General features: G+C 35.6%; 2 protein-coding genes across 2 annotated transcripts; one reads left to right on the top strand and one right to left on the bottom strand.

The window, feature by feature from the left end:
• Positions 1–6,167: 6,167 nt before the first annotated feature.
• Positions 6,168–9,701, bottom strand: LOC104117974 (uncharacterized). Its single transcript, XM_009629133.4, has 4 exons — positions 9,578–9,701; positions 7,659–8,123; positions 6,660–7,583; positions 6,168–6,548 (listed from the first exon to the last, which is right to left on the bottom strand). Exons 2-4 carry the CDS (start codon positions 7,838–7,840, stop codon positions 6,446–6,448), a joined length of 1,209 nt encoding a protein of 402 aa, XP_009627428.1. The 5' UTR covers positions 7,841–8,123; positions 9,578–9,701; the 3' UTR covers positions 6,168–6,445.
• An 8,486-nt stretch (positions 9,702–18,187) lies between these two features.
• LOC138897152 (uncharacterized) lies at positions 18,188–18,742 on the top strand. Its single transcript, XM_070183127.1, has one exon. The coding sequence runs from the start codon at positions 18,188–18,190 to the stop codon at positions 18,740–18,742; it is 555 nt and encodes a 184-aa protein (XP_070039228.1).
• The last annotated feature ends 2,174 nt before the right edge of the window (positions 18,743–20,916 follow it).

Below are 20,916 nucleotides of genomic sequence, written 5' to 3'. Positions count from 1 at the left end.
ATCGTTGAGTTCAGGCCGGCTATCTGTGGAGATTGCAAGGTAGCTGTTAGCATCCGCAGGACCTTGTTACTCCTTTTATCATTGCTTCTTTTGGATTGTATTGACAGTTAGAAAATTTTATTTCTTAGTTCATAGATTTAGACGCTCTTGACTTAGATTCAGATGTTGAAATATTTTATTAAATTCTTAAAATCGATTTAGTAGTAATATTTTGGGAAATAGGCTTGCCTTATAACACGATAGGCGCCATCACGACCACAGTTAGATTTTGGGTCGTGACACTTATGTGTCTAGCTATTTCTCAAAATTAAAAGACTTATGGGAAGAGTTTGAAGCATTAGTTCAGGCTCCTAGCTGCAACTGTGAAAACTACAAAGAGTTTAGACTGAATCTGCAGAAATTGAAGTTGTTTCAATTCTTAATGGGGCTTAATGACTCATATGACCAGGCAAGAAGCCAAATCTTGCTCATGAGCCCAATGCCATCTGTAAACCAAGCCTACTCTATGGTTATAAGTGATGAAAGCCAAAAATCAGTCAAAAATGTGACTGGTATCCTAGGTGTTAATCCTGCAGTAATACCAGAAAACTATGAAGCTGCTATGTTCACTAGAAATGGTGGTGGAAATCAGAACCACAAGTTCAAGAAGAACTATAATTTGCAGTGTGAAGTATGCAAACTTAAGGGGAATGCCAAAGAAACCTGCTATAGGGTGGTATGATACCCTTCTGAATTTAAGAAAATGAAGTTTGGGCAATCTGCAACTTATAATGTACAGATGGACAGTTGTACTTCTCAGGCTAGCCAAAATAGTGGCTACAATGATTTTTCACAAGCCGACTTTCTATCGACTAAACCAAGAGTGGATTACTCTGACATGTAGCACAAATACGACACTCTTAATGGATAGAATACCAAAACTGTCCCTGCATTGTTTACCAAAGAACAGTACAATCAGCTTCTACAAATGATAAATAAAGAAGAAGCAACATCAACTTACTCAGCTAATATTGCGGGTAAGCATAATGAGTGCATTGCTACTAAGACTCTTCAGGAATGGATCATTGACACAGGTGCAACCAGTTATATAGTGTCAAGCTTAAGGTGTCTGAATAGTGATACTATAATTAAGTCTGAAATACCAAAAAAAGTGTTCCTACCTAATGGTGATGTGTCTCTAGTCACACATGTAGGAACAAGTAGTCTGTTTAACAAGGATACTATCACAAATATTTTTCATCTACCACAGTTTAAGTACAACCTTATAGATGTATCTAAACTAACTAAAGAGCTGAATTGGATGATTGCTTTCTTCCTTGAATTTTGTGTTTTTCAGGATCTCTTGAGTGGGAAGGTGAAAGGAGTTGGTAGAGAAAAGGATGGGCTATATCTGTTTGTGACTGGTGCAAATGAACACACAAAAATTGCAGGCTTAAATGTTCAAGACTCGGACTGCAGAATCAACAGTAATGAAGTTGATATACAACTATGGCATAGTCGACTAGGACATGTTTCTATTTCTATAATGAAGAAACTTCGATATGTTTCTCAAGAGGCTATAGCAAATAGACTAGCTAATTGCAAAGTATGCCCATGTGCAAAGCAAACTAGGCTTCCATTCCCTAACAACAGCATTAGAACTAATAAGTGTTTTGAACTAGTTCATATGGATGTATGGGGGCCTTACAAAGTCTCTACTTTAGATGGATATAAATACTTTTTGACTATAGTATATGATCACTCAAGAGTGACATGGATTTATCTGTTTTCTTTGAAGTCCGATGTGTGTGTACTCATTCAATAATTTGTTCAACTCATTAAAACACAATTTGATAGAACTATAAAGGTGATCAAAACAGATAATGGCTCTGAGTTTGTCAACTTAGTTTGTAGTGAATGTTTTAGCAAATGTGGGATCATTCATCAAAAGACTTGTATTTATACACCCCCAACAGAATATGGTAGCATAAAGAAAACATAGACATATTTTGGATGTCACTAGAGCTATAAGATTTCAAGGTGCTATACCAATCAGGTTCTGGAGACTATGTGTACTAGCAGTTGTTTACATTATTAATAGAATGCCTAGTTCAATACTACAACACAAGTCTCCATTTGAAAAGCTATACAAAAGAAAGCCATCCATTCAACATCTAAGAGTCTTAGGGTGTCTATGTTATGCTAAACATGTGCAAGAAACTGATAAAATATTATCTAGAACAAGAGTTGCAGTTGCATATGGAGTATGCAGAAAATCAGAAAGGATATCCTCTTTATGATATTGAGAAAAATGAGTTTTTCATCAATAAAGATGTAATATTCAAAGAAATTGTCTTTCCATTCTCTCTCAGTACAAGCAAACAACAAAATCAATCCATCTTCAATGATACTACACAAGGCCAGCAATATCTATATACAGAAATGTATACTACAAATGTGTCACGACCCAAAATTCTCACCTTCGGAACCGTGATGGCGCTTAACATTTCACTTGCTAGACAAGCCAACGATAGAATAAAATTAGCCATTTTAACAAAATTTTAAATTAATTAATACCAAGGAAATAAATGCAGATATAATGCATGTAATAATCCATAATAATCGTGATATCTAAATACCATCCCAGAACTGGAGTCACAAGTGCGCGAGCTTCTAAAATAATACAAATAAAGGTTTGAATAAAATTCAGGTTGTTTGAAATATAATACATAGCTGAGATTATATAGAAGGGGACTTCAGAACTGCGAACGATGTGCAATTATACCTCAAGTCTCCACTGGTAGCTGTATCCGGGAAAATCTACAGTGCGTCGCTGGGACCAACTCTGAAATCTGCACAAGAAGTGCAGAGTACAGTATCAGTACAACCGACCCCATGTACTAGTAAGTGCCGAGCCTAACCTCGACGAAGTAGTGACGGGGCTATGACAAGACACGTATGTAAACCACATGTACAAGTATATACAAATACAAAGTGAAAATAATACAACAAATAACAATTTATAAATTTAGAGGGAACAAGCGAACGGGAAGGATATAATAATTTCAGAAGGAGTAGTGTCACTTAGCAGCCAATTAATTTATCAACAATAAAATGAGCAAATGATAATATGAAAATGGCAATGCACCACCCTTCGTGCTTTTACTCTTATTTGACACGGCATCACCCTTCGTGCTTTTACACACATAAATGGCACGGCAACACCCTCCGTGCTCTTACACTCACAAATGGCACGACAACACCCTTCGTGCTTTTACACTCACAAATGGCACAACAACACCCTTCGTGCTTTTACACTCTTCCTTACCATGAAAATAATAATATAAATTTTGAAGAGTATTTAAGTGCGGGGATATACACTTATCAATCAATTCAATACCAAAATACCGACTTCACCTTCCAAAATATTCAACAATAATTAAATGAATAATAATTTCACGAATAATGATCAAATAAGCATGTGATAATTATTGCAGGAATTCAAGAATTAATATTTGACAAGGAATATGAGTGAAACAATTAATGTAATAATTAATTCATAATTTAAATCGATTTATGATTTTTCAAGTAATTATGCAAATAATTAATTTGACGATGTATAAACACCCGTCACCTTGCATATACGTCATACACATGCATCTCACATAACAAATAAATTAAGGGTTCTATTCCCTCAAGTCAAGGTTAACTACGACACTTACCTCGCTTTGCAACCAAATTTCAAGTTTCCAGCACACCCTTGCCTAGCGAATTAGTGTCCGAAATCCTCAAATCTAGTCATAAACAATTCAATATATTCATACAAATTGTAAAAATTAACTACATATGAATTTATTAATTTTCTGGATTAAAATCCGAAATTCATCTAAAAAATCAATAGTGGGGCCTACGTCTCGAATCTCGAAAAAACTTACGAAATTCGTACACCCATTCCGATACGAGTCCAACCATACAAAAATTATCCAATTCCGATGTCAAATGGACCTTCAAATCTAAATTTTTCGTTTTTGGAAAATTTTACAAAAATCCCAATTTCTTCCATCTAAATCCGAAATAAAGGATGAATATAGACATGGATTCATGAAATATAATCACTATTGGTTATAGAACACTTACCCAATTCAAAGTCGTGAAAATCTCCCTTTGAAATCGCCCAAATCTGAGACTTGAAATGTCTAAAAATGAGAAAAATCTCGGACTCTTCGATTTATATACTGCCCAGGATTTTCGCACATGCGGTGCCTGAGCTCGCACCTGCGCATCCACTTTTGCAGAAAGGGTTTCGCTTCTGCGACCCTCACTTGCCCAGCCTCCGTTTCTGCGATGCTTAGGACCGCATTTGCGGTCGCGCTTTTGCGCAAAAATGGTTGCACCTGCGAAGAACCTAGGCCAGCCCAATCCTGCATCTGCGATGAAAGGTTCGCTTCTACTAGCTCGCACCTGCGATGCAAATTCCGCAGGTGCGATTACATAAGATTGGAAGAACCTTCAGATTTTCTTCTAAATCCAAATTTGATCTGTTAACCCTCTGAAACTCACCCGAGGTCCCTGGGACCTCAACCTAATATACCAACAAGTCCTAAAACATAACACAGACTTACTCAGGGTCTCAAATAACATCGAAATTACAATTCACATCTCGATTCGAACTTTAAGTTTTAAACTTTTCAATTTGCAAGTGTTGTGCCGAAACATGTTAAATGAATCCGGAATGACATCAAATTTGGCACACAAGTCATAAATGACATAACAGAGCTATTCAAATTTCCAGAATTGGATTCCGGCCCCGATATAAAAAAGTTAACTCCATAGTCAAACTTGAAAATCTTTAGCCTTTAAATTTCTAGTTTCCGTTAAATGATCATAATTTGAGCTAGGGATCTCCAAATTAAATTTCGGACATACGCCCAAGTCCCAAATCACGATACAGACCTACCGGAACTTTCAAAATACCGATCCGGGTCCGTTTGCTCAAAATGTTGACCAAAGTCAACTTAGTTGAGTTTTAAGGCTCTATTTCACATTTTAGTCCATATATTCACATAAAAACTTTTCGAAAAATTATACGGACTGCGCACGCAAGTCGAGGAATAATAAATAGTGCTTTTCGAGGTCTTAGAACACATAATTAATTATTAAATTTAAAGATGAACTTTTGGGTCATCACATTCTCCACCTCTAAAACAAACGTTCATCCTCGAACGGAATTAGAAAAAGTACCTGAACTAGTGAAAAGGTGTGGGTATTTACTTTGCATATTCGACTCGGACTCCCAGGTAGATGCTTCTACCGGTTGGCCTCTCCATTGTACCCGAACTGAAGGATAACTCTTAGACCTCAACTGTCGAACCTGCCGGGCTAGAATAAGTCAAATCCTTGTCCAATTGGACAAGTGCAAGCCTGTAGGTTACTTCACCCATCCTTTCAAGAATTTCGAATGGTCCAATATACCTAGGGCTCAACTTGCCCTTCTTTCCGAACCTCATTACACCTTTCATAGGTGAAACCCGGAGCAATATTCTTTCTCCATCCATGAATGCAACATCATGAACTTTACGGTCGGCTTAACTTTTTTGCCTAGATTGAGCTGTGCGTAATCGATCCTGAATAACTTTGACTTTGTCCAAAGCATCCTGTACCAAATCGGTACCCAACAACTGAGCCTCTCCCGGTTCAAACCAGCCAACTGGCGAAAGACATCGCCTTCCGTATAATGCCTCATATGGAGCCATCTAAATGCTCGACTGGTAGCTATTATTATAAGAAAACTCCACAAGTGGCAATTACTGATCCCAAGAACCTCCAAAATCTATAACACATGCGCGAAACATATCTTCCAATATCTGAATAGTGCGCTCTGACTGTCCGTTTGTGGATGAAATGTTGTACTCAACTCAACCCGCGTGCCTAACTCACGTTGTACAGCCCTCCAAAACTGTGAGGTAAATTTTACTTTTAACTCATAGTCTAAAGCAGAAGGCAAGGGAATAATCTTTGACACTGGACTACAATCACAGGCAGACAAGACAATTAACATATACTAAATGTCAACATTCGAGGGTAAGAAGAGTTGACATTTTAACCAAAGTTTAGGGCTTCGGAGTTATAAATTTTTACATAAGGGAATTGTAACTAGCATGGACTGTGACATGCTATTTACTTAGTACTTTGAAATAATAAGCTTTAAAACCTAAGATGAAACTCAATAGTTTCTTCTCCCTGGTACAGTTCTTACTGTTACAAGGACAACAGAATAAGGAGCTGCTACGTACATTAAATCAACCGATACTTGCATATTTCAAAACTGACTGCAGAGGCAAAGCAACTAGACAGTAAAATTGCTTACAAGTTCCAAAATCAAGTTTACATTACTCTTCCTCTTCACAAGTGTAAACCATCCCAATTGAGGAACATGTACGGGGAAATAATGTGGCGCACTTTGAGATTATCTTGCACTGAAAATTGGCTCAGCGTCCATGCTTGGTTGAGTTCTTCTAGTGTACTTGAGTAGTAGACCTTCTAGAGAAAGTCCTGGTACCTTCAGATCCCTATACATTACATAATAACAGCAGAAATGGAGCATATGACATCATTTCAAGGATCAAGTAAGATGAAAGAAACAAGATTGAAATCATAGGCAATGAAATGTAAAAGCCAACCTGACAAATAGCTGCAGTTCTTTCCATTCCCACTTCGGCTTCTCCTGGAATAATTTGGAAAACCGTTCAGCAGGCATAGATGGGAGTGAAGAAACACTAAAAGCATAAATCCTAGTCTCGATCCCGAGCTTTTCTGTTAAGACTTCTCCTTCTAGCACATCAAAACTTGCATTCATCCCTTCAGGAACTTTCTTTCTCCACTCTTCCATAAATCTTTCAAGTTTCATTTTTTTCCCTCTTAAGATTACTCTGGCGAAATGCACACAAACTGGCCTCTCTTCCAACCTCCACGTACAGCCGCCTCTAGTGTCATCATCCACCTTACTTCCATAAACTTCCAAACAGTGCCTTACTATTTTCCGAGGGAATCCATCTGCTTCCAGCACACGCAAAACTTCATCTTCATTTAGAGCACTTAAAGGCCAGTCATTCAGCACTGCATCATGCAAAAGCATGTTCAGAATCTCATCCACAAAGTTCTCATCTAAAAGTCGCCAATATCCATCTATCTCTACTGCTGAAACAGCTCGCAACCCTGTGCACAGTTCCTTGTCACTGGCTTGCACCTTTTCAACAAGGTCATCCCATGCATACAAGCCCCTGTTCTTGTGCGCAAATTCAGTATCCATTTGTGACACTTCATCAAAACCATAAGGGTTTTCTGAGAGAAGCAAATTGAGCTTGTCCAATCTAGGAGCAACCTCGACAAGTTCCATAGTGCCAGGTACTACTTTGATGACAGAAGCAACTGTCAAATTGTCATGATGCTTTTCACTTGAGTCTGGTGAAGCTCCATGTGTGATCGGTAGGTCGGGAGGAGGTATAAGAAATACAGAATTAGAAGTTCCGACAAATTTAATGGCATAAGTTTTTGACTGGCTACAGAGAACTGCATCTTCATCTGGCTGCCCTCTTAATGTTACCCTAGAGAATAAGCATAAATTTAACTCAAAACTTTAGATAGCAAATTGAAGAACTTTACAGAATGGTACAACACACCTTTGATTGAGGATATCAGGTAGGAGTTTCTCATCCAGCTCAAGAAGCATTAAATCATCGTGAGGACCAAATAGATTGTGATAAGCGATAGAGATTGATGAATTGGGTTGAACATTTAGTATTGCCTCCGCTCCTCCTTCAGCATAAGTTTGTGATTTTTCTGTTTCCATCTTCAGGTCCATACTTTAATAGAAACCTTACAATACCCCTGATCCCCCAAAAAATTGTAAAAATAAAAGAAAAAAAGAGGAAATTTTTCAAAAGAAAAACAAAAGGAAGATGATCTACTCTAGGTCCCTTGTCTATAAAGTTCTCAAAAAAATGGATCTCTTGAGCAACAACACAAAGAAAACTCTGATAAAACAAATAGGAGCACAAACAGTCCAGTGCAAGAATAGTTATCAGGGTCGAAACCCCAGATGACAACAGACCTCAAATGACCGTTTCACTTCCTTGCCTCCACACCTGCAAGACAAAACATCTGTAATGGAAATTGAAGAACAAAAAAAAAAAACTGAAAAGCACACTGTTCCGATAAATATGAGAACAGCAAGAATTTGATTCTTACTTGAATTTGACAACCTTCATTTTTTTTAAGGCTGTAACTTGTTTCTAGATTAAGGCAGTGACTAAATATGTTATCAAGGATTATATACTCATATATTGTGCAGTTTTTATGAGCCCTGAATATAATGAGTGAGGTCATATCATCAATGAATGAGAACATCCTCCAATGATGTTTAAGAGGTACACATTGGCATCTTTTGAAAGAATGTCTATAGAATAATCAACTAAGAAAAAGTAACTCCCATAGACCCCGAAGAAAAAGAACATTTTGAAGGTTGAGCTTGTTCAGAAAGTGATCGAAATAAAAAATCAGTTCTATCGTCTATGTTATCACATAAAGATTAGATTAAAAGCTCGCAGACTTAATCAGCTTAACACCATAAAGATAGGAAACTGAGCCAACATGACACAATAGGGCCAACTGACTCCTGCTCTAAATGCTTATGTTTGTTGCATCTAAAAGAAGAAAAAAACAAGACGGGATAATGAATTACAAGAACATGAAACATTCAAGTCAACTCAGAAAAAAAAATCTTATAGTTTTAAGATAAAAATCTGGGAAACATAGATTTCCAGCCGAAACTTTGATGGCTTCTCTGGATAAGCCTCTAAAGTTTCCAAGGATACGAGGCCTAAGCTTATCACATAAAATTGAAGGCAACAGTATACTTTGACAAAGTCTTCTTATCCTTAAAACACATTCTCCCTGAAACTTATACTTGAAGTTCTCTATTTTATGTTAAAGTATATAATTCCTTCTGTCACAGTTTACTTGATACTTTCCATTCTAGGAAATCCCACAACTTCTTGTACGAAACTTTGAATTCTTTCAAAAATTCATTCTTTTCAACAATGATGTAACGATAACTTCAATATTTTATTTCACTACTCTTACTAATACAGCACAAGTCAAATTAACTTCCTAAAACCTTGTGATAATCAGATTATGTCACATCAGAAAACCAGTAAAAGTTAACCACACTATTCATCTCAGAAGGAAAAATATCATAAATTTGAGCTAATTCTTAAAAATAACAAGATAGAGAAAAATGCAATAACTAAAATTTTCTACTAAATAAAGCCTGAACTCTAACGAAGTATTGCCCAATACCAAATTTATACATCCAAATTCTTGTCAAAGCCCATTTCATTTCTCATAAAACAGAATCTCCAAAAACGTTTAAAGACTAGGCAATAGATTTAGATTTGTCCTTACAAACGATCAGAACAAGATCTCAAACAATAGCAGCACACACACACACACACACAGCACAACCCACAAAATAAATACCATATCACAAAGCAGCAAACCCAAGTTAAGATTTTCTGAAAATATCAGTAGAGAAAATTACCCGTTTTTTCCTTTTGGGAGGCGTTAATTGTGAACTAATCTCCAATGGAGTTTGGGTAGGGTTGAAGAGATGAGAGAGAGACAGAGAGAGAAAAAAAAAGTGAGGAGCTGTGGATTTGGAGGGAAATTTGGAGAGAGGAAAGAGAATTTTTTATTTTCTTTTTTGCGAAAAAATAGAGTTAATGGGTTGGGAGGCCCATTATTCTGGGCTGGGCTCTGTGTAAAAAATGAAGAAAGACAAGAATGAAGAATTAATCCAAATAGCCGCTTACCTAATTTCTTAAACTAAAAATAGTAGGCTGATGTATAAAATATGTAAAATTCATGTATAATATATGTATAACTATATATAATCAATGTATAATCTATAAATACCGGCTAGAAAAATTAAATAGTGAACCTAACCGGCTATTTCTGTAACAATCCCAAAGAAAATATGGGCCAACATTGGAGTTTTATATTTGGACTTAATTATAGCCCAGGCATGTGGATCAATGATTGCCATTTTAGGACCTCAAATGCTCTAACGCAAAGGGTGTTGAAGTTCCAAAAGGCTTATGACCTTGTAGTAAGGGTGGCAAGTGGGTCGGTCCCGGGTCTAAACGGGCCAAGCGAGCCGGTCCAACGGTCTCGGTTCCAAATTAAACGGGTCAAACAGTCCCGGTCTAAACGGCCTTTTAGTAGGGACCGGCCCGGGACCTTTTGGTCTCGAGCTAAACGGTCCTGGCCCGCGGGTTAAATGGGCTAAGTGGGCCCAACGGATTTTTTTTTTTAAAAAAAACTACAAATTAGAGACAAAAGGATGTTAAAAATAATATCTAAGGCAATGCCTTGTAAAATTTATTATAGAATTATGACCTAAATTTTTTAATATTTTTAAATTCAAATTTAAAGTCTAAAGACAAAAATATTGTAAAGAGATATTCAAAGCAATGTCTTGTAATTTTATTATAGTATTAAAAAAATATGACAATATCTTTCTTAGTCTTTACCCCCTCCCCCCCTCGTGGAATGAGCTCAACAAGGTGCTAATACCACTTCCGGGTGAAGCAACATCCTCCGCAAGTTTAGCTAGCATTTCTTCGTAAGCTTCGTCTTCATCTAGTTGTGATTCAGCAAGTCCAAAATTTCTTCTTTCCGACCGGATCCAATCTCTGAAAAGTACTGATTTTTCCATGCTCTCCCTCATAGATGCTCTATAATCACTGAGTTGAAGTCTTGCTTGACTGAAAGCGCTCTCTGATGCCACTGTTGAAGCTTGAATAGTTAAAATATCTCGGATCATCCTTGAAAGAACCGGAAAGTATTTTTCTTTGTACTTCCACCATTCCAAAAGATTAAAGGAGCCGTCGGGATTCACTTCCTCAATTCCCTGCGACAAATAAACTTCAAGCTCATTTAGTTATGAAAAATCACTACTACTAGAACCTTGAGAACCCCTAAGCACCGCCCAAGCAATAAGTGTTCTTACTCCCGCAATTCTTTTAGATGATTGAGAATCAGAAGAAGGAGTTGGAATAATTAGTCTAGCATGATTTAATGTAACTTGATAAGCATTAAAAATAGTTTGAGCATTTATTCTAATTGAGGCTATTGCTTCTGGAAGTTGAGACAATTCCTCATCTTCAGGTGCTAAACCATTATAAACAGTTTCATACCAAAAATGAGGACCTCCTAATTTCATACAAGGATTTAACAAAGCAGAAACATCATAAATAGGAGGAATAGGGAAAAAATATTTTTTAAACTTTTTTCTCATAGAATCAATAGCAAGTTTATAAATTTTTCCACCCTCTGAAAAATAAGCAAACAAATTTGCAAGTTCTGCAATATAAACTAAACAGTTAGAAATAGTAGGATAATATTGCCCAGAAAATTCATTTGTAGCAATATAAAATTTTTCTAAAACATCTACAAGTATTTTAACATTAGTCCAATCCTCATTTGTAAGGTGCTCATCATCATCACTTACATGTGCATTAAATGATGAGTTTACGAAATTTTTATATTCATATGCAACAACCAAACTTTCATACATGTAATTCCATCTAGTTGGACAAGGTTTAGGAACATTTCTTTCTCTTAGGTCAAATCCATAGCATCTTTTAAAATATTCTCTAAGTCTACTTCTACGGTTTGGATAAAAAATCCAGTTAAGAGCCATTTTAACCTTTTTAATTTCAATATTTAAAATTCTTATACCATCACCCACAATTAAATGGTAAATATGACAAATACATCTAACATGAAAAAATTTTCTAATACAAAAATATCAACAAATATTTATAACTGTGCTAGCAATAAACTGTCATGTGTGACGTGAATTAATTACTCTATAAGAAATATTGCGCTTTTGCATTATCCAATCCTCATCAATCCAATGACCGATAACAGTAAGGTAATCGCAGTCGTTACCACTTCTACCAATATCAGTTGTAATAGCAACACGATAATTTATATGAGTAAATAAATAGCGCAAATATTGTTCATATTCATGTTTATATTTATAAATATCGCTCTTTACGGTTGTGCGAGGAAATCCTTTATAAGTAGGATTAAAAAAAAATTCTAATATAATGCACAAAGTTAGGGTCATAAGGAAAACTATAAGGTAAGCACATAACCGTTACCATTTTTGCCAATTATTTTCGATATTTTTTTGGATCATAATATAAAATACCACCGGTAACAGTGTTAATTCCTGGTTGAAATTTATTTGAACCGGTACTAGGGTCAACCTGACTAGGAGTAGGTAGACTTTTCTCCTCTGCCAAAGCTTTCATACGAAGATATCTCACTTTATCTTAAAGGTGTTTCAATATGTGTCTACCTCCCCCCTCCCCCCCCTCCCCCCACCCAATCTAAAATATTTAAAAACTAACATCATGCCACAAGTTTTACATTTAGCCATATTTTCTGGAACTAGTTGAGTAAAAAATGGCCAAACGGGAGATGTTTATGTCCGTTTGCTGGGTTGTCTAGAAAAAGTAGGGGTAGTAACAAGAGTATCAAATGAGGCATCATTTGGATTAGCAGGGTTATCACTAGTTGAATTAACATCAGGAGCAGGACTAGTTGGTGTATCATCATCCAGTTGAGTTTCATCAAAATCTATTTCCTCATCATCATTTTCATCAATAGTTGGATTAGAATAAAGAGCATTCATTAATTCATGGTCTAATTGTTCACCAAATCTAATATTATGGCAAAATTGACTTTCAGTAAATTGTAATAAACTGTTATCGCTATCAAAAATAGCAGGTGTAGGACGGATATGGAGTTTAGTTCGGGGAACCCGTGGTAGTGGAGGAGGAACATATTGAGCACTAGATTCGTCACTCTTGGATTTTCCCTTATTTTTACCAAAAAGTTTTTTTAAGGAAGCCATCTTAATTAATAAAGTAATAGAAAATTAATAAAACAAACAAAACTATAATATTAAAACTTAAGAATTGGAACGAGTTTACCGAATTGACGAACAACTTGTTGAAAATTGATTATCGTTGAAGACTTTAATTCACCAACTTCACAATTGTTTCACAAATTGTAACAATAAAGTAAGCAATAATAGCAATTATAGAAGAAAATTAGAGAGAGATTGTGATAGATTGATGATTTTGTAAGAATAATGAAAGAATGAAGGGGTATTTATAGTTGAAAATAGGGAAAAAGTATAATTATAAGAAGTTTGGGGTTAAACAAAGTTGGGTGAGGTTAGATGGCTATTTTATAAATAGCTAACGGCTATATTTTAAATTTATAATATATATATATATATTTTAAAGTTGACTGTTGGGACCGTTTGGCCCGCTAAGGGACCGGTACGATCCCAGGCCCTGGCGGACCCAAAGCATAAGACCGGCCCATGCTCACTAAAACTAGTCCCAACGGTCTTGGCCCGTTTGGCCCGCGTTCCTCGGCCGGCCCCGGGCCTGGACCGGCCCACTTGCCAGCCTTACCTTGTAGTAACGAAGGAATTTCTATTGCAGTTTTAATCCTTGAATTGCTTTCCTTGAGCCGAAGGTCTATCAGAAACAACCCTCTTTCTAAGATATGCATAAACACCCATACCTCTCTTGTAGGATTACACAGGATATATTGTTATTGTTTTAATCCTTGAATTATTAAATGAGTTAAGAAAGAAAAGGCACACATTTTCTTAACGAAGAAAAGAAGAAGATAATGGCTGAACAACTTATTTCGTGTTTCACAGGGAGACAGTCTGGTAATAAAAAGTCATAATCTAAATTGTAATATTACGATTACGAGTACAAATTTCAGTAACCAAAGGCTATTGTTGCCTGTGAATCATCTTACTGTTAACTATATGAAAAGAAGAAAAAGAATTCGTTCCATACTTGGAGCTATTCATCAAATTCTTGAATATCATACATGTTTAGGGTTTGGCATCCTTGCAAATCCTTACATTCATCAACTCATAGGTTTTAATTTTTGTGCTTAATTTTATAAATACTTATTAGCAATTCCTATCTCCAAGATGTTTCCAAGACCAAATGAATTGAAGTCTTATACCTTAAGAACGCTATATAGCCAAAGCAGAAGATTTGAGCATTAATGTCTAATTGATTCGATTAGTCATAACTCATAAAGATGTGCTAACGACTAAGAAAATTTAATATAAATCACTTTCATTACTTTACTTGGACCAAAAAAATAAGTACGGTGTCAATTGCTGTTTCTTTGATCTGAAGTGGTTAATTAATTTTAAAAAGATATAATATCGGACTGGACAAGTACATTCATATTGTGATTACATTTGAGCAGATTGAAAAAAATGGATTGCAATGTAGTACATTCATAATGATCTCTCTTACTTTTTTCACGTATATATGAATTACAAAAAAAATAAAACACAAGTCTATTTCTTGAAATTAACAAACTAGATGACTTGGTTTTAGAAAAAATATCAAAGTATATTCAGGTCCACAATCAGTAATCTTAGTACCAACATAAAAATCTTCGCAGAAAAAAAGGAAGCTGGGAGGGAAGTAGTTGGTAGTCGAGCCCACGCAATTTATGGATATGTACTCCCCTCCCATTCTAAGTGGACGTTTGGACGTAAGAATTGTAAAATTTCAAAAAAAAAAAAAAGGCGAAAACGTTTTTCAACTAAAAAATGATATTTAAAAATTAAAATTGTGTTTGGACAAGAATATAATTTTAAGTTGTTTTTGAAATTTTATGAGTAATCGGAGTGAAAATTTTAAAAAATAGTTTTTTGGAGTTTTTTAAAATTTCGAAAAATTTTAAAATGCATATTCAAGTGAAAATTGAAAATTTTATGAACAAACGTTAATTTCAAAAAAAAAATAAAAAACATTTGAAAAAAAGAAAAAAAATTCTTATGTCCAAACGGGCACTTCTCTTTTCACTTCACACTTATTTGGCTTGCAAATTGCACATTTTTATTTATTTGAGACATCAGAAAATTGCTTTAAATAATTACTGTAATTCTGAGGACCACCGTTGAATAAACATTTCATTAACGAATGTCACTTCTTTTTTTTCCTGGCAGATGTCATTTCTCGTATCAGTAAGGCCAAATATATTCATGTACCGTAAGAAAAAGTTTAAATATATCATTCATTATAGTTTGGGTTCAAATATATCTCTGTCATAATATTATTGATTCAAATATACTCTCATCGTAATATTATTGGTTCAAATATACCTTTCTTCTGTTAAGTTTGTCCAAGTTGGACATCCAATTCTACGTGGCACTGATATTTGATGAGGTGAATGCCACATGACATGCTACCTCAGCGCCCCTAATCTATATATAAAAGATTAAAATTTGAAATACAATATTTTTTATGGTAGCGGTAATGGTGGCAATAGTGACGGAGGGGAAGGAAATTTTAGTGGTAGAAAAAAATAGAAGAGAGGGATAAAATGGGTTAGGGACGCTGATGTGGCAAACCATGTGACATCCACCTCATCAAATGTTAGTGTCACGTAAGATTAGATATCTACATTGAACAAACTTAACGGAAAATGAGTATATTTGAACCAATAGTATAACGACATTGGTATATATAGACTCAAAGTATAACGAAATGTATATTTAAATATTTTCTGACAGTACAAGAGTATATTTGACCATTTTCCAATTAAAAAACTGTAACCCTATTCCTGCAGAAGTAGGAATAATGAGACCAAAAATAATGATATAAGTATTCGAATATTTTTTTTTTATTCATCGAATAATATAATACCAATCTTGGCACTTCATTATTATCCACCGTATACAATTCGTGATAATCCTCGCATAACTTAAAAGTCTTTGTGTGGGATCTTTTCCAAGTACAATGTTCCCACACCCTATTTCGTTTCAAAGTGTTTCAACGGTCAACAGTATTATCAATATATGCGGTGTCATTTATGAATATTGAACAATCGTCAAATCTTCTGTCTCATCTAACCTTAGCTGTTAGGTTTGTGATGCAGGGAAAATAAACCTAATTTTATTGAAATTGTAAGGCATATTTGGTAGTTGGTACGAGTTCAATTCCAACCACATCTGCATTTATGTCTAGACAAATATTTGCTGGCTTCATCATCTACCTTCTTCACTGCCCTTAATGCAGCGACCTTAAATCATGGGCAAACGAGGGAGAGAGAGGTGGGGGCAGGGTGGAGCCATCATAGAAGTTACAAGTTAGGCAGAACCCTGTAGTATTGGCCAAATCTTATATGTATAAAAATATTATTTAATAATAAAAAAGGAGAAGATCGGTGCACGAAGTATCCCGTATTCATGCAGGGTCCGGAGAAGGGTCACACTCCAAGGGGTGTGATGTACGCAACCTACCCTGATGCAAGTGTTAGTGGTTGATTCTACGGCTCATACCCGTGACCTATAGGTCACACAGAGACAACTTTATCATTGCTCCAAGGCTCATCTTCAAAAAAAATATTTAATATGTACAATCAGACCTCTCTATAACATCCATATATAACAGCTATTCACTATAAAAGATAAGTTTTCCTCATAACCAATTTTTAAAGTTATATTTTTACCTCTCTATAACAACTTTTTCCCTATAACAACAACAACCATATTTATAGTAGAACATTATTTATAAAATTACACTTCTATAACAGCCATATAAAATCATTAAGATTACTATTAATTCTAAAAATATGCACACAATCTATTCCATTAAAAAAAAAAGTTTCTACCTTATATGATATATAAGATTTGAAGATTTGCACATGATATCTTTTCCATTGGACAAATTTTAAAAAATAATTAGATAGAAAATTTAATTGTTAAGCTCTTAGATTGTCTTCAAGGGAAAGCTATTGGATACATTTTGCTGAAAATTTAGACACGAACCTTCACCGATTCAAGCGTTATATTAGTAAGAGAATGAAATTTACGAAACAAGCTACAATTACAAAGTTCTTCCTTCAATCTTGAAAGAATTTATTTTTCTAAGTAGCTTTAAAATGTCTACCTTAGAGTTTAAATATGTATGAGTTTAGTTATGAATTTATTAATAATGTATTAATTTTCTTCAATATTTAACTAGTGAAATATGCATATCTTTTGAGATTTAAATTTGAATAGTTTTCTTATCTTTTATATGTAACATTAAAAAAGATAAAATAATTGATTTTTGAATAAGTTTTATTTATAACAGCCAAAAAATATTTAAACATCAAATGTTGTTATATGTGTATAACAGTCATTCACTATAAAAGCCAAAAAATATCGGAACAAACGAGGATGTTATAGAGATGGTTGACTGTATAAATAATTTCTTCGGAACCCAGTACGCAAAAAAGAGTTTTAGTTGAGAACTCATAAGCTTAAAATCATGAATTCGGGCACTTTTATATATCATATGACTTGTTATCCTGTAACCTTGCTTGGCTACATTGAGATGTACACTAGCATTGCATACACATATTGTATACACTAGCATTGCATACACATACTATATATTTAATTGTGGTAGTTAGTGGTTAGTGGGAAGCTCATTGCCAGCTGGCAAAGTTTTTATTTTTTTTCTTTTCTTATAAAATGTACAGTGTACAGATATTACTAAAAATGAAATGAAAATAGGGTATTCTTCAATATTCTTCTAGAGTCTTCTCTCCTATGTTCCATGGCTCTCGCATGAGTAAAGCTCGATTTCAATGTATTCTCCTATTTTTGATATGATATCAGAGCTTAGGCTCCGATTCTCGACCCAACTCCTCGCCAATTTTGCATAGTTCGATACTCTTCGATCTGTTTCTCTTTGAATTTCATCTCCTTTTTTTAAACCCCTCCCAAATTATGAGGATCTATAGTGTTTTCACACTTTTTCTCTACTGTGACTCGAACCCAGGACCTAGCGGTCGTAGGTGGAGGTACTTTTACCAACTGAGCAAGCCTCATTTGTCCTTTTTTGATCGATTTAGGGTTCTCAGATCGTGTTTTTTGTTGTTGTTGAGATTTTCTCTGAAATTGAGTGTTTTGACCGCTGAATTTTCAACTAGAACTTGCATTTTAGTATCCTTAACTGCTTGAATCATGGCCGGAGAAGAAGAAGTGACATAATCAACTAATACCTCACTAAACTCGACTAGTCCTCTTTACATGCATCCATCGGAGAATGCAGGAACTACTTTAGTGCCGGTCCCTTTTGATGGATCTGGGTACAAATTATGGATAAGAGGTGTACTAAGAGCTTTGTCTGTGAAGAATAAGGTAGGATTCATTAATGGAAAATGTAAGAGGCCAGATGCAAACGATGCTCTCTTCAGTCAGTGGGAACGATGTAATGACATGGTGACCTCGTGGATACTGAATTCACTTTCTAAGGATCTAACAGATAGCCTACAATATGTCAACAATGCGAAAGAGCTCTGGCAAGAGCTAGAAGATAGGCACGATCAGACGAATGGAGCAAGTTATGAAATGAAAAGGTTATGGGAAGAGCTAAACACCTTGAGCATACATGCTCAGTGCAGCTGCCAGTGTATCTGTGGATTCAAAGCTAATATGCAAAATGTTGAACAAGATAGGAGGCTAATTCAGTTTCTCATGGGACTAAAAGAAGTATATACAATAGTGAGGGGAAGTGTTTTGATGATGAACCCCTTACCTAGCATAGCGCAGGCTTTCTCCATTCTTATTCAGGAGGAGAAGTAGAGGGAAGTCAAGTCCCAGAGTCAAGTCATGATCGACTCTGCTGATCTAAATGCTAATACTTCAGGAGGCAACAATTTTAGGACAAACTACAATCAGAATTTTGTTGGAACTGGTGGTTTCAGAGGAAATTATAATCCTAACAAACCTAGGCCTTTTTGTGAGCATTGCAAAAAACCGGGGCAAACCAAAGACAAATGTTACAAGCTTCATGGGTATCCACAGGGCATGAATAGGTTCAACAACAACTCACAGACCTTCAACAAGTTCAACAAAGGGAAATTGAATGCTGCAAATGTGTTTGGAGGACCAGGTGATGGAATAAATGCTGGAGAAAAGGATGGAGTTTTGCAAGAACAAGGACATAATTTGCATAATCTAACCAAGGAACAATATGGACAGTTTCTGAGCCTGCTCGAGAACTTCCAATCAGGAAATGCAAGGGAAAATTTCGGAAACACTAACGTGGCTGGCGGTGCTGTCAATTTTGCAGGTACTATGACTTGCTGTAATTCTGTTGAGCATAGTAATCACTCATATGATTGTTTTAAGCCAAAATGTCAACTCAAGGATCCTAGACTCCGGTGCCACAAACCATATGACCTTCAAGAAATCTTAGTTAACCAACACTAAAACCCTAGTTTACCCTTTTGTGGTGTCATTGCCAAATGGATATAAGGTAAAGGTGACACTCATTGGAGATGTAGTCCTTAGCCCAAAATTCACCCTAAGAAAAGTTCTTTTTGTGCCTAGTTTCAAATATAACATGATTTCTGTTCATTCTTTGACAGTTCAGCTTGATTGCATAGTTGCATTTACCAAATTTACTTGCTTCCTTCTGCAGACCCCTTCAGTGAAGAGGCTTCTAGAGATTGGTAAAGCAATAGATGGTTTGTACTCTCAGTTCTCAAAGTCTACTTCTAGCATTGTTTCTGATTCTGTGTCTTGCCCTTCCACTTCATATCACACACATATAAATAAAGTACTTTCTGATTCATAGATTGTTATACATAGTTCAAATTTGAATAAAGGAAGTGGCCATTATGTGCTAAATGTCTTTATTAATGGTGTTGATACTGTTGATTCCTTGTGGAACAATCGATTAGGACATGTACCCTTTGTAAAGATGAGAGGTATCTCAACCATGCCAGTTAAATTTGCCTCAAAGCAACCATTCACGTGCCCTATATGTCCTATTGCCACACAAGCAAGATTACCCTTTTTACTATAAAGTTCATCTTCAATCAAAATTGTTGAACTACTACACATTGATTTGTGGGGACCCTACCATGTAAATACTCACGATGGCCACAAATACTTTATAACCCTTGTAGATGATTATAGTAGGTCTACCTGGATACATCTTTTGGGAAGCAAGAGTAATGCTTTATATGTGATTAAAGAATTTTTCACCATGGTAGAAAACTAGTTTGGGACTTCAATCAAGTCCATAAGGACTAATAATGGACTAGAGTTCACCAGTTCTGAAGCTATTTTATTTTTCCAGTCTAAAGAAATTGTCCACCAAAAGACCTGCCCCTACACACCCCAACAAAATAGGGTGGTAGAGAGAAAACATAAATACCTCCTTGAAACAGCTAGAGCATTGCTTTTCCAGTCCAAATTACCCCTAAAGTACTGGGAAGAATGTACACTTACCTCTACATACCTGATAAATAGATTACCTTCATCCCCCATAAATAATAAATGCCCCTATGAACTGCTTTACAAGAAAAAGCCTAACTATTCTTATCTCAGTAGTTTTGGCTGCTTATGTTTCACTACTACACTGAAAAACCGCAAAGATAAGTTTGAGCCAAGAGCCACTCCTCATATTTTTGTAGGCTATCCATCTCGTTCAAAGGGTTACAAAGTCTTAAGTTTGTTCACAAGGAAGATACATGTGTCAAGAGATGTAGTTTTTCATGAAAATGTGTTTCCCTTCTACTTGTCTTTCAATTTCAATAATGTGTCCTGTCCTAGCTAGTTTTCTTTTGCACAACAGATGTACCCTAATGTATCAGTTTTTCCCTCTGAACCTGATATGCCTCACGAGTCTTCATACCACTCTAGTGTAGTGTCACCTGAATCTCACTATGGTGCAATGTCACATGGTCATTCAAATAACCATGACCAATCACCAATAGCCATACGGCAAAATGATAGTCTGATAATTG

This window comes from Nicotiana tomentosiformis, chromosome 1 (assembly GCF_000390325.3).
Source record: "Nicotiana tomentosiformis chromosome 1, ASM39032v3, whole genome shotgun sequence".
NCBI lineage: Eukaryota > Viridiplantae > Streptophyta > Magnoliopsida > Solanales > Solanaceae > Nicotiana > Nicotiana tomentosiformis.
The sequence above is the reverse complement of the archived record's forward strand: the minus strand, read 5'-3'. Positions and strand labels throughout refer to the sequence as shown.